Consider the following 16,986-nt stretch of genomic DNA (forward strand, 5'->3'; position numbering starts at 1 on the left):
GAAGCATTGCCCTAATTGCTGCCTATTAATGGCATGGAAAAGTGCCCTTTAAAAAGCTTTTTAAAACTGATCAAAATCTTTTTAAAAACCATCAAACCTTTTGATTGCCTTGAGACCCAGATCCAGACTTTGACAGCAAGTACCACCATCTTCTGTTTCTAGGAGAATTCAGCACCTGTGCCCCATTAAACTCTGTTAAAAGGGATAATTAGCTGGTGACAGACAGTAATTTAGCCAGTTCATTTATCAGAAGGGACAAAGCCAATCTGAAATACGTTCATGTAAGGGCCTTAAAACTGTCATTCTGTGCTGTGGTGCAACACATGTATTGCTAGCGGAAGGGACACGGACCATGGTGTTATACAGGACTGCTGGGGTGTAAATAATGTTTTGTTTCATAAACTCTGGCTAGGGCAAACAAAGTATTTAGCTCTTGTACTACAGCTGAATTAAGAGCTCAAATGTATAAAAGGGTGTATCCAAGAATCAATAGTGGATCACCGAAACATTTAATCACTGTTTATCTAATCTCCCTGCACTATCTGAACTCAACCCGACTCCTCACACTAAATCAATGGTTCTAATATACTCATTAACAATGCCTCTTTCGGAGGAATGAAACCATCAGAGTCTGAAAAACTAACTGGGGGCAGAGGAGCTGAAAGCTGTGAATAGCACATGGGCTTGTGCTCCAAGGCTTCCTGGGGGAGCAAGAAACTCTCTAAAAATTCCCTTACATGAATTCCCACTGCAATCATCTACGAAGGGTAAGTGGCTGTGACTAGATGTGTAACAGCACATCCCTGAGAGGGAACATCTGATGCAGGGACAGAACCAAGACCCATGGACCTACAGCCATGGCTCTTCTCTAGGGTAAGGCTCAAGAGTTGGCTTCAGTACTCACTGCTGCCCACACCGGGGATTTCTGCATGTGCAAAGTGTCTTTGTTTCCGACTTCAGGTTCTGCTACCTTGCATTGCTCTGTAACTCACAAGGCAGGCATTTCCCATCAGTTTGAGGGCTATGCAAGACCTTTTGTGACAGCTGTTGCCTTTGCGTCCCACACTGCCTCTTATTTATACTCTTCACCAGCAGCTGAAGTTTGCCGCATCCTCCTACCAAGCTTCCCTGTATGACTATCTCAGCTCTGACCTGCACATCTGACACTCCTGTCCCGAGACTCATTTCTCCTAAGTTTGTCAGTTTGGCTGTGATAGCTTCTGCTTGGCATCTACAGGCTCCAGACAGTCTCTCCCCAAAGGATTTTCTGAAAGACATTGAATTTCTGACCAGGGTTTCGTCAGGCTGCCTGGAAAAGGGTGTTGCTCAAAACTACTCAAAGATAGCGTTTCATTTTTTTATATGCAATTATGGAACAAATATCAAAATGCAAAATTGCCCCTGGGATTGGAAAATGGAATTAAATCTTCCAACAAACATGAGAAAATGGGTACCGACGTCTCTATTAGCAACAAAATGGTTCATGCTTGCAAACTGGTAATCTAACACCCCTGCGGGGAAGTCAGAATGGCAAGAAAAAAATGGTCTAAGACATCATTAGAAAGAGAGAGATACACATACATTGAGACACAAACTGGATGTGATGCGGGCAGGAGGGCGTCCTTGTTTCCGTCCCGCCTTGTTGCATTCACAGGCAGTTTAGGAGGGCCTTAGTGGAAAGCAATGGCCCAGATCCTCTGTGGTTCCCAACCACGCTGAGCCTGGTATAATCAGACACAGGAGGTCCACCCCATACAGGGTGCACCCTCCAAGCCACTGGTGTGGCCACTAAGCTGTACGGACCCCTGCAAGCAGCGAGAAGGACAGAACTGGGACGTATGATGTGGCTGAGCTTCAGCAAGCACCAATTACCAGCCTGCCTTGGAGGGCTCATGGACAGTATGGTTCAGATCAGCTTCAATGACACTGGTTTACACCAGCTGGGCGAACTGGTGGTCCAGCGACATGTATGACACAATGATGAAACACCCCCTGTTTCACCTGAGCGATTCAAGAACTGCCCCAATGCACATAGAAACATCTCACTGAAGCACCTACTTCTCTTTAACCAGGTACACACTCTTCTTGGAGTCAAAAGGACTAATCATGCTCAAAATCATGCATTTGCCTGAAGTATCTAGTTGATTCCAAGCTTCTATATCCAGAAGTTGCACAGTAGAAATTGGAAACATTATTCCTGGGTGAGCGTTATACACATATTGGCAGATACATTTCAAAATCACCTAAGAAATCAAACTACTGTTAACAGCACATGTCCAACTCCAGCAGACCACTTTGAAAATCTAAAATAAAAATGTGCATAATGTACTACGTGTGAATATGGATACCCCCACACACACTATGCGCATGCCTCGTGTATACAAAATAGCAGAGCAGAAATACTCTAAACATAAATTAGGAATATATGAGGTAAGATTCTAACTGTGGTTTTAATAACCAGCAAACTGCTGGAGTTACCTGCTTATTAGGAAGCACTGGGCTGCCCAGGGAAGTGGTGGAGTCACCATCCCTGGAGGTACTTAAAAGATGTGGTGCTTAGGAACATGGTTTAGTGCTGGACTTGGCAGTGCTACATTTACAGTTGGACTTGATAATCTTAAAGGTCTTTTCCAACCTATATGATTCTATGATTTTTAGTCTTGAAAAGCAGTGTGAAAATAGTATTTTAACCTTTAATCTGTAACATGGTCTTTGCTAATAAAATTATCCCAGAGTCATTCAAGTATATAGCTGGTGTCATCACTTAATATGCAGAATAAGTTAAATGCCACTTACATATAGTAAAGAAATACCCAGTTCATTTCATGCAGTTTCATGCCAGTTCTTTGCTGGTACAGCCACACAATGGACACAGTCAAGCCCTGTGATTCCTCTTCAAATCCTGCCCTTCTACAAGAAAATCATCCAATCCACTGCTCTACTAACCAGTCCTTTGCAAGGCCACTGTCATTCTACCCATTGTGCTGGGAGTGCTAAAATGAGTACTGTCACACATGCTGCATCTTTGCAATTGCAAAACACTGTCCATCTGCTGTACTACAAAGAGACCAGGTCCCACTGACAACACTTGGAAGTATTGTGGAAAGATGGTAACAGAAATTTGGGAATTATGGAGGACCTGCACACTTACCCAGCATCTATGCTAATAATCCTACTGCATCTTTCCAAAGCAAAAGTCACCCTGATGAGACAAACATCCCTATTTCCATTTCAATCCAGCTTCATGCCTCCCACTACCAGAACTGAACTCACTGATAGTTTATCTGATTTGCTGTTGGTTAACAGCCCATGGAAGTCAACAGAAAGACTGATTTATTTCCATTGGGTATTAAAATTCTCAATATTCCCAATCAAGAAGGGAATGTCAGGAGGGATTTTTCCCAAAAGAACACACTTTCTCCTCCTATTTAGTGACATAGAAGCAATAATGAATATAAAGAACATATAAACAGAGACCAAAAAGTGGAAGGTGCTGGACATCAAAAGACTTATTTGCCAAAAATATCTTTCACTACCTGCAGAATAAGGCTCCTGCTTCTCACTGTGAATGAACTCTTTCCGTTCGTATTTGGCTCTGATCCATTGTTCCCGCAGCAGTCTGGAAAGAAAAAAATACAGAGAAAAGGAAACATGGTCCAAAATACATCAAGAAAGAAAACAGAACCATTAGTTCTTCAACCCAAATACACGTGTGATTTAAAAGTCTTCAAAACATTGCACTGTACAGGCTGGAGTCAAGGGTTTCTTTTGTTTCCAGTTGGACAACAATAAATCGTTTCCTTGTACATTCCGATTTTATTGGAAGCTTATTTAACAAAACTTACAGATTTAGCAGAATAGCCCGTTTCCACCCATCCAACCAGTCTCTGTAAAAAATTCCCTCAGTACATGAACTGTGTTAAACCTACCTCCTCAGACTACGTTCTTCAGTAAATGAGATCAGTTAATGGAAAAAACCAAACTACAAACAAAATTAAAACCTTTGCCCTGAAGCTATCAGTATGGAAGCAGAACTTGGTTATGCCTTGTGCACTGCATGTACATGATGGCCTTTTGGCAGTCCAAGCTGCAGAGATATTGTCTCCTTGTCATGCATGGCCAGCTATTAAAAAGTATTGTGATGTGTCAGGTTAAATTATACTTGTGTAATGATGAGGGGAAGCCCATCCCAAGGATGGGTGACACTTGTGACACAGTGAACATGGAGCTTACTACAGGGTGAGCACCTCCCAAGCTAGGAACAACAGAAATTCAAGCGAGAGGTGACCTTTTCAAAACCAAATTGACATGAAACAATCATCCCAGGCCTTAGCCAACCTCTTGAAAGGAACTGGGGTGTGAAAAGTGAAAAAGCCTCAGAAAGACCAGGAGAACATGGTTGGGTAAGGATGTGAAGGATGAGTCCTATGAAACACAGTACCCAAACACAGAGGGTGGTGAGAACCCTCCTGGCAGAGCTCTTCCAAACTCATTGCCTGTACTGCTAAGTCTAAGAAAGAAATCCATGAAACATGCCTATTACAAAGTCCTTTACTTTTCATGTTGAAAATTATACCAATGATTGATACGCTAAGACCTTAACTTCCAAAAAGGAAAAAATACCACAAAGATGATAAATACTTTTTTGCTATTTTATTTTAGCATGAATGCTGGAACTAACGAAGTAGTATAGACCTAGAACATACTAGAAATTGCTTCAAACCATTTTTAACTACACTTAGTTCTTAATTGCCCTAGAACCTTAAATAGCCCAAGCAGGCAGAAATCACATGCAGAAATAAAGGCATGTGTCATCCCAGCTTCACAGCCAACGTTTTGAAGTGGCCTACACTGATGACAGTAAAATATCCCCCAAGCACTGGGCGTATTCTGTAAAACCCATCACACTTCAACACATCTACTTCTCTGCCAATGAAAACTGTTGATATGCCCAATTACATTTTTTCCCCTGAATATGCAAATTTAATGCTATCTTTTCAGCAGACACATTCCAGAAATGCTCAAAGAAGATACCCATACCAACATTGCTTATGAGAATTCATCTACAGGTACAGTAAACATTCATTAAATCTGCAAGACACTATTCAACAAGAACTGTGGCTGTAATTGGTTTCCTGACAGTAAAGGAGGAAATAATTACGTATATTTTGCCCTACCCGTGATTTAGTCTTCTTGGTTGGGGCATCAGCCTTCTCCCACAAGGCTCGGGGTGTACCATAGCTTCCCTGCACCCAAAACTCAACTGTGAGCTTCTGCTGTTACAGAAATAATACACCAACTCTGCCTTTCCCCCTTCTGTTCCTGTTTTCATGACTGATCTTTAGTTGTCACACACACATCTGCAAGTTTGACTGTGAACTCTGAAGATGAACAACCATCTCCCTTCTGCTGTCACCCTGTGCTATGCTCTGGTTTGGGTACCACCAATCTTCAGTTCATTGTAGGAGGTTTAGGTGTGTTTTATAGAAGTGTCCAGCATCAAGTAGGATGCTCCTTCTGGATCCGATATCCACAACACAGTAGCCTGCAAATATAGAAGACTGATGACCTGAAAGGTAGCACGTAATTGCCTGTTTCTATACTTGTGCAGCTCATCAACAAAGCTACCAAAATTTAATAATAAAATGAGCACAAATACTTAGATTTGTTGCCCTTCATGCAAGTTTTCCAGCCTGGCTGCTGCAGACAGCTTGTTAACACTGCAGCCAAACTTGGACTTCAACAACATGATTAGGGCTCTAACTAGAAGGCAGAAAATTCACACCACCCTCAACTCCAGCTGACTTCAGTGGATTCAGCCGGAGGTGCAGCTGTTCTGAGCCTCTGAGAGCCAGCCTTCCAGTACGAATGTTTAAATACAGCATAAATTAAGGTTCATGTGCAGCAGTGGGAAAACACTCTTGCTGTATAACACAGATAGTACAACAGACACACTCTGCTGGTCTCACGCCTTAGGGAACACCGCTCTGCAGTGACTTATTTCCTGTGATGCTGTCAACAGTGGTGGTTTGGAAGCTTCACAGCTTTCGTGCAAGAGAGGGCAAATCGGGCAGCCTTGAGGCACCTTGCCCAAAAGAGTATCCTGGGAAGCTGCAAAACGCTCTCCTTAACCTCTCCCAGCAATAACTGGCTCTGATGGCAACTCCCACAGCAGACAGGAGTCCAGCTGTGCCACTTTCCCAGCTCACATGTTCCTCCCCTTTCCTTATGACCACATACCAAAGCTCTTTAAGCAGTAGTTTCCCCAAAACCAATATAGAACAAGAGCAGCCCATACTTAGGACAACTTGGTTGCAAGGCCAGTAGCTGCAGCTTCAACTCCAGTTGTTATTTATAGAAAGCAGAACAACTCCAGCAAAAGAAACTGAAACTGAAACCCCATGAGGATGGTGAGAAGTCCAACACCTCCCTTCAATGCAACGGAGAAGTTGAACAGGGTCTTGACCACGCTCACTCTCATGGACTGGAAGCAATCCTACCATAAAAAGCTGCTTTTGAATCTGGCATTAAACTCTAGTTTCACTGGCACAGCTTGGATGAATTTAAACAGGAGCAGGAATTCATCCTGGTATTTATGGGATCTGAGAGCAACTGGAGGACAAGGACCATCCAGCGCTCCCCTCAAGCCATACAGGCTTCTCCACTGTTTTCAGTGGACTTCAGACCTGATCTCCATTTCATTTTAAGATTGCCTTCAGGGGCCTTTTAAACATTGGTTGCTGTGTTTCAGTTGAAATGTATTTTTACTGAGGTGAATGTATATGTAAATAACCTCAAGCGGACATCACACGCCTAATACGGCACCTTCCATCCAATTTCCCCCTTTGCTTTCAACAGAAGTTCTGTGAACAAAAAGGACTGTAGCAACAGCCTCATGGTATTTTATTGCATTTCTGGTGATGGGATAATATAGCAAATAGACCACCATTCCTTTTTGTTAGAAAAATATAAGTGCATCATTCCTAAACTGCAGAGATGTACAGCTTTTGGGATCAACTCCAAAAGCTTTAACAGCCCACCTAAAGTCTGGCAGGCTGCTGGTTACAGCAAATGTGTCATTTTTTGGCAATTAGAAAGGAAAGGTCTTTGGAATTATCAAGATAAAAACCTGGGAGCAAAAGGAAAAATAAATAATGAAAAAAAAAAAACCCAACCAAAACCACAAACCCTAACAAAAAAACCCCAAATCAAAGCACAAACACCACCAAAACACAAAACCCTAAGGAAAAAACACATTTCCAACAGAATAAGGGAAAATATGTCCCCTGAATAGAATAGGACTGTGCTGCACCGGGGAGGCAGCCAGTCCAGAGGCCGACAAAGCACCTCCAACACTAATAGCTCCAAATCTTATTTTAGGTACTCGTTTGCTTGCTTGGCCACCCGCATGAAAACAAGTACTCTTTGTCAAAGGGCCAGCGAGGAAGGTTTCACTAGAAGCCAGAGGAGTGGTTTTATCTCGGTCCCACATACTCAAAGCCTTTCACTTACAGCAAACAGCACTATGGGACAAGCTGTTGAAGCAGTTTAATATCAAACTGTGGCTGCATGGTTTCGTTGTGCTCTACGGAGGAGTCCTGGCCAGCCAAATTGATAGTCTCCAATTTATTGTTACAAAGACCGTCAGGTGGGCTGGCTTTCCTAGGACATACTATGGTGCACACACCACATACATTGCATGGCTGCTATGGCTTTTTGGAGATGTATGACAGACAACAAGCCCCAGTCTGAGGTGCAAGTGGCTCAAAAGACATCAAACACCATCTGCTACACCCTCTGACTGCATCTTTGTGAGCCACCATCAAGTCCAACAAAGACAAAAGAAATGAATGCCATCCAGAACACCATTTCCAAAACACAAATTTGTACCTTCTGGAATTTGTCAGAGGTTTTTCCAGCAAAAAACCAATCTGCTTTCCACAGGCAGCTCTGTGGACGCAGCTATGCCAAGTTTCTGTCAAATAACTGTTTTAATGAAATTTTAAGTCCGAGTCCAAATTTTTGCTCAGCCTGCAAGGAGAGCCACTGCAGCGTCGACTAAAAGCCTGTCTAGCTTCACACTCTGCCTCTGCATCTTTTCCTATTTGGCAAGTCCTCACTGTGAGGACTTGCTTTTAAATGGCTTTGTGGAGGCATGAGGCAGCTGGGATGCTTCTTCCAGGTGCTCTGTGCATCACCTCAGCTTGCAGAGCCCTGGCACTGATGTGCCATCCACCCCCCAAGACCAGTGGCCAACAGCAAGCTTCTGGAGAAGAGCAAAAGACGGGGGGGTTGGCTATCAAGGCATAAAAATCTTGCATTATGGATTTGAAGAAGTTGGAGCTGAATTTGAGTATGCAAAATCAGAACGCGCTCAGTTAAAATGCTAACCAGCTCCTTTTTTGTTTGGTTGTTTTACATGCACGGTCCAGTTCACCACAATGCTGTTTTTCAGAGTGGTTAAACACAGATTAAAAATATGTAGCAAACATCCTGTGTCGGTACTATTTAACCTTGTAACAATTTCCTTTGTAAATTAAGGGAATCAATATGAGTTAACAGGCTTATGAGCTACCAACAAAGAGAAAACGAATGACAAGCAGAGAAGACCCCACAGTGGTTGGGACTGCAGCAGCGAGCAGATCTCAGGCACTCTGCTAACGGCAGGGTGATGCTCAGGCAGAGACTTCCCAAGGCCAAGTGTCCAGTTTGAGCCACAACAGGAGGCTCCACCACTTGGGAACTGACGAGCAGCCACTCCGAGAGGCTACCCTTCGGCACCTCAAGCTTTACACTGAAGACATCAGGCACTTTTGAAAGCCATGGATGTAAAAATATTGATGACCCTTACTAGTAAGTAGGAGCCTGAGCAAAACATTCACCTTTACCCCCCTGGATATTAGGCATTAATGAAGTTTACCTATAAAGTACCAGTAAAAGGAGATGATGAAGTAAGAGGAGACCAGGTAAGAAGTTTGTATCCTTGACCAAATTGTGCCCTGTACGTGGGAGGGCACAGGAGAAGCCCAACTGACCTTCAGACACCAGACTGAGGTGGTGGGCTTGGTAGCTCATCTACCAAATGAGCCAAATTTTAAATGATAAAGTAAGAAAAAAAAAAAAAAACAAAACCAGAATTTACTAAGCAATTTTCTCTCCACACATTTTAATCATATCTTAATAGAATGAGCCACTTCTGATAATAACTGTTCTTCTTCAGATGACTATATAGATGATTCCTCAAGTTGTGAGCCACGCTGGGATACGTCATCTCTCTGATATCTTGTTCCAAATAAGACAACCACTCAGTACAACTCATACCATTTCATTCTGCCCCATTTTTCCTACTAAGGTACTCAGATGTACTGGCAGTCAGTATATGTAAGTGTTCTGCATAAGGAGCAGATGTAGCTCCCACTTATCCAAGCACAGAGAGAGGAGCTGAGCAATGCACTGTAGCTCTCAGGCAGCTCAGGATGATGCTCTGTGCTCCCAAATCAAGCAAAAAGGCAACAGAAAATGATGTTAAGTATTGGGCAGGGACGTGGATGTTCAGTAAGAGTTTGTCTCCACCTTACTCTGTCAGTTTCCAGCCAAGCATAGAGCTGAACAAAGTCATTTTCCTTTGCTTTTACTCAAAGATGGTGCTATCCCTGTTGCTCACTGGTGACTCAAAACTCAACCATGTGCCTGCCATGTATCTACCTCAGAAAAGGCTGTTTCACAGCTCTCAGCCTGCTGCTGTAGTGTACAAAGCTGGGCTGTGACCACTCGTCACCATTCAAAGAGTTTTTGTGGTTTAAGTTCCTCACCCAAGGCTCTTTGGGCCAACCCTGTGGTAGTGTAAGAACATCCCAGATTCTGGATCCATTTCAGCTTCAGGGACTCCCCAGTGGTACAGAAGTTGGCTGCTCTGCTCACTGCTCCCGATGCATGGGCCAAGATGCTGGCAGGCAGAAGAGGAGAGGAGAGGACAGAAGGGGATTTTTCTGTTTTGTTGGGTGGTTTATTTGACTGTGCACAGCTGGTAAATTTTCCCTGAGCAATTTCTGAGCACCCCTCCAACTTTTCTAACCTTCGCCAAGTGCCTGACAGAGCCAGGAAGCCACAATGGGGTTTCTGGAGGATGCAGAAGCCAGATGCAGCAGGCAAGCACCACGTATTTCCCAAGGAGTCAAACAACATCGTAGGCAAGAAGAAAAAAGGACAAGCTGGTGCCGCAGCACTTCTCTTCTGCTCTGAACTTTGCGATTCTTCAAGCAATCACAGTAGAGGGATTCCAGAAGTAGCATTACAAAATTAAGAAGCTTTAAATGAATAAACAGCCTGTCCTTATTCCAGCCTGTTTGTTAGCATCCTGCCACACCAAGTCTGAGGGAAGCTGCCACAAAGCCTGCCGAGCCACTGCAGACGGCCAGCATGGGTTTTGTAATGAGAAGCATCAAAACCTCTTGATGCTGCAGAATGTGGGTCGGCACACAACGGCACGGTGCCAGCACGGGATGGAGGAGTCATCCACTGCGATGCTACCCAGGGCTGCGAGCTTGGAACATCTCATGCTATTGCAGTGACTGGACTACAGCGAGGCAGGGAGAAAGCTAAATATATACCACTTCAAAAAGCAGCACTCCCCTGCTCTTGTTTAGCATGCATCTGTTGAAAGGCACAGAGAGGCTCTAACTACAGAAAGAAAAATACAACCTAGCACACCATCCTTGAAACATTTCCAACATGCAAATACCCACAGCTGCTTATACTGCAGCAGTGTCAGAAGGAGATCTGTTACTGCAAGAGGCCACATCTATCCCTGCTGCTATAGCAGAGACCCAGCAGTGGGGGCTGGAGAACACCTACATGAGCAGAGTTCCAGGCTTAGTTCAGAAATGAGGGCATCTGGGCTGTAAATTTGCCCTGTGCAAAATAGAATCATAGAATGGTTTGGATTGGAAAGAACCTTAAGATCATTTAGTTCCAACCCCCCCTGCCATGGGCAGGGACACCTCCCACAAGACCATAGGCACAAATTGGGAGCACAGAAAAGTCCAGAAACTGGTCCTCCAGCCACTTGGAGGAAGATGAGCCTTGTCTCATCCTCCCAACCAATCAATCAACCAACCAGTTAATAAATTACAGAAAAGAAGCAACAACAACAAAACCCCTTAACCCTCCTGCTCCTGTTTCTCCTAGGTTATAAGCCAAGCAATGTGCCTCTCCTTTGGGCATCGGGAAGAGCTGTGGACAGAGCGGCTGCCCCAGCACGGTCCCTGTGTGCTCACAGACAGCTCTGACAGGGCTGCGGCTGGAGCTCAGCCACCACTTGGCAAAGCTCCCCAGAGTGCAACTGCACCGCAAGATGGAGGGAGAAAATATCCTAGCAGCAAAGCCTGAGCTGCGGTATCAAAGGAAGCCAAACCAACCAAGCACAGAACCAGCCACAGACATTTCTGCCAGCCTGAGAACAGAAGGAATGAAACGCTTGTGGTCTCTAAGCTGCCTGAGCCATAGGGTGAGCCTTCAGTGCCTTTCAGCCTGACCAACACAAGAATTGGGTGTGATCTGCATCCAGATCTCAGGATGCCCCTGTCCTGGGTTCAGCTACAGCAGTCATTTTGTCTCCTTCTTAGTAGCTGGTGCAGTGCTGTGCTTTTGACTTTCAGTCTGGGAACAACGCTGATAACACCGATGTTTTTAGTTGTTGCTCAGTAATGTTTACTCTGACCAAGGACTTTCTCAGTCTCATGCTTTGCCAGAGAGGAGGGGAAGCCAGGAGGAAGCAGAGGCAGGACCCCTGACCCAAACTGGCCAAAGGGGTATTCCATACCACAGCACGTCATGCCCAGTATAGAAACTGGGGGGAGTTACCCGGAAGGCCAGATCGCTGCTCGGGTCGGGCTGGGTATCGGTCGGCGGGTGGTGAGCGGTTGTGTCCTTTTCCCTTGTTATTCCTCTTATCATTATTATTGGTAGCAGTAGTGGTTTGTATTATACCTTAGTTACTGGAGAGCTGTTATCTCAACTCGTGGGAGTTACATTCCTTCGATTCTCCTCCCCATCCCTCCGGGAGCGGGGGGAGGAAGGAAAAGGGGGGGAGTGAGCGAGCGGCTGCGTGGTTCCAAGTTGCCGGCTGGGCTTAAACCACGACAGCCCCAAGCTGCAGAGGGACCTGCCCCACTTCCAGCTCGACTCCACCAGCACAAGGGATGGGCCATGGAAAAGAACTGAATTTAACTGAGGCTTCAGAGTAAATAAAATTTACATCTCCTAGAATTGTGTTTCTCCTACCAATGACAACTAGGTGAACAATCCTGCTTCTCCATCCTTAACATCACAACTACATGCAAGTCTCAAAACAGCACAGCCAACTGTTGGGATTTTGTGGTTCAGAGATACAAATGTGGTATTGGATCCTCCCAGGACCACGACAGTTCACCAGAGCTGCCAGTTCAACACAGATGGCATCCGCCTCCCAGCTGCTGGCAGAGACAGAACTTCTCCTCCCGTCTGGGTAGCATGGAGAGCTTGGGCTGCCCATCTTCCTTGTATCAAAGAGACACTAAGGAGAAGGCAAAGGAAGTTAAGCATGAAAAATGTTCTAGCAGAAGACTTTTTGTTTCAGCCTAAATCTGTGGAGAAGCAAGAGAGAAATCATCAGTGATTTTCCTTTTGTTAATCCATGTTAGGAAGTGCAATCTATTTCCAAAGTGAGATGCAAGCAGCTGTTGATGAACAGGGATAAGGATGCTAGAGCCATCTGCAAGGGGCTCAACATCCCATGGGGATGTTGGGGATGTTGAGACATGCATCATAAAACTCTGGCCACCAAATCCTGCATTAACAGGATACATCTGTCCTTGGGGTGCCAGCTCTGCTGGTCATGGGAGAAAGAGGCAGGATTTTGTGCATGGAGATGGATTGGTCAGCATCGTGCCCAGAGTGTGAAGTAGGAAGCCTGGCCTGTGTTAGGTGGAAGAACAGCAATCCTGTTTGAGTGTGGACAGGCAAGGGCAGGCAAGTTTTGTTCTTGACTGTCACAAAGGAAGTCCCCTCCAACTCCTCCAGCATTTGAGGCATTATTGTTCCATAGTAACTCCTTACTAAATCACAGCTCTGACCTTTCAGATTCTCATCAACACAAGCACTTCTGAGTCCCCAGAAAACCCCACATAGAATCACAGAACATGTTTCCCACCTTCCCTAAACCAGGACAGGGGTGATGCCTGAAGACCAGTTCAAGGTGGGCGTAGAACCTGAAAGGTCCCAGACACCCAAGATGGTCAAACAAACGCAAGCCTTTCCCTCTCTCTACCTTGGGAGAGACAGGGTTAAAAAAACAAAAAAGTCTTTGCTGAAGCTATTTTTCTGAATTTAAAAAAAACCAACCCAACAACCCAAAACAATGGCTCTACCACGTTCAGCTACATTTGCACCATCTCCTCCCCTAGACCTGCAGCATCACTCTGTCTGGGAGCACCTTCCTGGTGGCTTCTCCTTGAGATCTCTCCCACAACAGCAGAGGTGTTCCAGCAATAGGAAAGGTAAGAGGCTGGGGATTTTATCCTGGAGAAAAGTAATCCCAGCAAGATAATCAGAACATGTTCAAGAGTGTGCTCCTCCACAACACACAGTGGCTTTGCCAATCCTCAAATAATTTCTGTACTTGTAGGAACTGTGGAAGCTGCTGCCAGAAGTCATTTTAGATCAAAACCAAGATTTGGGAACATTGCATAAACGGATGTGCTTTTTTATTGTCAGATGAGACAGTGCCACTTACTCCTGGGCCTTCCCAGATTCAGCATTCGAGCATTATCAAATAGGGGTTAATAGATGCACCACCAAGATACTTCACAGGCACAAGAGGTGTCCTCTTTTGCCTTTACTATAAAAGGCTTTTTGTGTGATGCAGGAAGACAATAACTCTTCTAAATAGCTATTACAAGAAGATTAAAAATATTAAGTCACTTTGAGTATGAGCATAGGTACTCATGAACACTTTGTCCCACCTTTGGTATGATTTCAGGTTTGGGGAACACCACAGAGCCTTCCTACCCAAACGCTGACATCTCATGCAGGGAGCCCTATGAACCTTCCCTGTACTTCTGTTCTGGGCACCTCTTACAACACTTGAATACATCATCTGGCTGCTCAGAACCTCACACCATTTCACACCACCACCATGCCACCAAATTACACCTCCCTCGTCAACAAGGGACACCCCATTAAAGCACCAATACTGGGAGGGATCTGAGCGACCAGCACTCAACAGTTTGCTAATACTGAAATTATACCCTCTAGACCCTCTATAAAGAATGGTTTCACAAAGATAGAAAATGCCCTTGGTACTGTGCAGGATTGGACCCTAAAAACCAATTTCAGTTCATCTTCTTGCTCCCTGGACAGTACAACACGTTCTGGCCACCCAACCCTCTCAGTCTACAAAATCTGCACCAGCTTACTAAAGGTTTATTCTATGCTGTATAGGAGACAATACCTTTTCTCTTGCTTTCATGGAGGAGATTATTTGACATTTAGGCAAAAAAAAAAAAAAACTATCACCTTGTCACTAAACCCCAGCATTTCTGCATTACAAGTAACCCAGCATCTCATATAGCTGATAAGCAAGTTCTGTGTTGATGCAGAAGAGCTACTTGAAAAGGCAGAGGAAATCAATGGGCAGAAACTGGCATTTTTGTAGCCTTAGAAACTTGGAAGAGTCTGGGGAACAGACAAACTATTGACTTCCCTGCATCATCTCAACTGTACTTATTAAATAAGATCCCACATGTAGTATAAACTCTACCATATGCGTGCAGAAGAAAAAATGATTTTCAGGGCCTGTTATAAATGAAACCTCTTCTGTGGCTTAAAAAAACATATCATGCTAAACCTAAAATATTACAGAGGCTGCAGCTGCACAAACAAATAAATATTGTTTACCAGCAGAGGTATTTACTTACTGACAGTCAAGAAACGTTGGTTTATAATAAAACGGTGGCATTTTAGATTCATATTTTGCTTTTGCTACATTGTTCCCATTTGCGGCCATAAACTGTAAAAAGAGAAAAAGCAGAAAGAATTAAAAAATGTTAATAGTATTTTCTTTTGTTTTCTTTTGCTTCTACACAGTAATAAAATCGTTGGGATGGGGCCTCTGTTCCCTTACTGAGTGGTTTCCCCAGGACTGTACATGAGAGGGATGCTGTAAAGACTGCGCCTGCAAATCAGGGCTCAGAAATTAACATTTTTATTGCCAGGGCTCCCCCAGCTTAATATGATGCTGAGGACAGGTTCATGTCCCAGTCACACGTGCACCATCCCCACTGGTCCCCACAGAAGCAGCACACGGTGGCATTTCCCACTCGCAGGCATGGGAATGAGATTACTCCCAGGGAATCCAGCACAGAAATGAGGTAACCAGAGGGCAAAACCTGACACTAACTTCAAGTCCCCATGTGTTACAGTTCCAGAGAGGTAACAGTCTCTGACAATACACCCTTTGTTTTGGATCACATCACTTGTTCCAAAAGGATAATTTTATTTTTGCAAAGCCATGCCAGCAACCTCAGAAAGGAGTCTGAAGCATTTCATAAATAAATAAATAAAGATTCTATCTGCCCTGACAACCCGCCTTTCCTTCTGATCTCGTATATGAAAGTCTAGTTGAGAACTCTGCAAACAAACCCACATATTCCCCTATTCATAAATTTTATTTAATGAAAGTCACTTTGTAAGTGTAAAAAAAACCCCATTCTTTTCCAGGCAGCCATGCTAAATACATTTTGTCTTGTATCAAATGCCAAGCATACAAGCATAACAAACAGCTAAGCACTTTTTTCCCCCCTCTCCTAAGCATTTTTCCCCCCATTATTTTCATGGTTTTGAGCTTCTCAAAGTTTACATATTCAATCTATTCTAAAAAGAAAATCAGGGAAGGGAAAACCAGTGCAACACAAAGGCCTATTTTTCTCATAAAACACATGACTCCATGAGCTGTGGCTTTCAGAAAAGCCTCAAATCTACAACATACAAAAACAAGATAAAGATCAAGGACTGGTAGTGTTCTTCATGCCTCTAAAGATACCAAGAGTCAAAGTAGATAGGTTTTCTGGGTAGGCTTGTATTTAGCAACATCACCCAAATCTAGGCAGGTGTGTGGCATAAAGAGAATTTATACTGTGAGGGTTCAGTTCTTCAAGATGTGAGTTTACGTGTCTTCAACACTATGTAGAACAAAGCCAGAAACTGCTGAGCTGGGCAGGGGTGGTAGACTCAAGGTCTAGTCTACTGCCTGGTCTAAGCTACAGGTAAGGTAAGAAACAGAAGACAGTTCATTTAAAATTAGTAACATCTACACACCCTATTTCGTTGACATTTTTACAGGAGTGGGGGAAACCCTCACAACTTCTTCATGAAATGGTTATTCCATTTTTCAACCAGCATCATGGATGTCATTCCCACATTCAGGAATTATCAACACATGTTTTCTAACATCACTTTTGTTGTGGCATCTTCAGAAAGGATTCTGTTTTACAGCCTTGATGGTAAAACGCAGCAACCCAAGCTCGCTGGTACTTCACACCTTAGATGCACGTACCTCCACTTGAGCATCATCCCAGTCATCCAGGCGGACTGACTTCACTTTGCTGACTTGGGGAATATTGCGATGGATTCCTGAACAATTCAAGCAGATGAAGATCCCCAGGCTGTGGGATGCCCAGTCCGGGTCTGAAAGCAAGAAGGAAAGAGAGAATTGCACTTGACTGGTCTATGGGATTCAGTGCTAGAGGAAGGAGAGATGGGGCAGGACAGGTCATGGCAGGGGAATTCAGGAATCACCAGGTCCAAGTTCCTTGATTATAAAGGCATCAAATAAATAAACAAGCAAAATAGATATATGTGACAATTATATTGATAGTAATACATGTCAAACTAATCACAGATCTGCAATCTCAAGTGGATCTGTTATTTGCAAAACCCCAATATACAGAC

At 44.0% G+C, this 16,986-nt stretch overlaps 1 protein-coding gene across 1 annotated transcript in view; it reads right to left on the reverse strand.

Annotated features, from left to right (window-relative positions):
- LOC104409565 (arf-GAP with dual PH domain-containing protein 1-like) overlaps window positions 1-16,777 on the reverse strand; it is a gene marked incomplete at both ends in the record, with an annotated part of 46,160 nt that extends 29,383 nt beyond the window's left edge. Inside the window, 4 exon segments of the mRNA XM_010019473.1 lie at window positions 3,537-3,619; window positions 14,955-15,046; window positions 16,592-16,743; window positions 16,746-16,777. Coding sequence (XP_010017775.1) covers window positions 3,537-3,619; window positions 14,955-15,046; window positions 16,592-16,743; window positions 16,746-16,777 — 359 coding nt within the window.
- Window positions 16,778-16,986: the final 209 nt, after the last annotated feature.

This window comes from Nestor notabilis, unplaced genomic scaffold (assembly GCF_000696875.1).
Source record: "Nestor notabilis isolate BGI_N333 unplaced genomic scaffold, ASM69687v1 scaffold9458, whole genome shotgun sequence".
NCBI classification, from domain to species: domain Eukaryota; kingdom Metazoa; phylum Chordata; class Aves; order Psittaciformes; family Psittacidae; genus Nestor; species Nestor notabilis.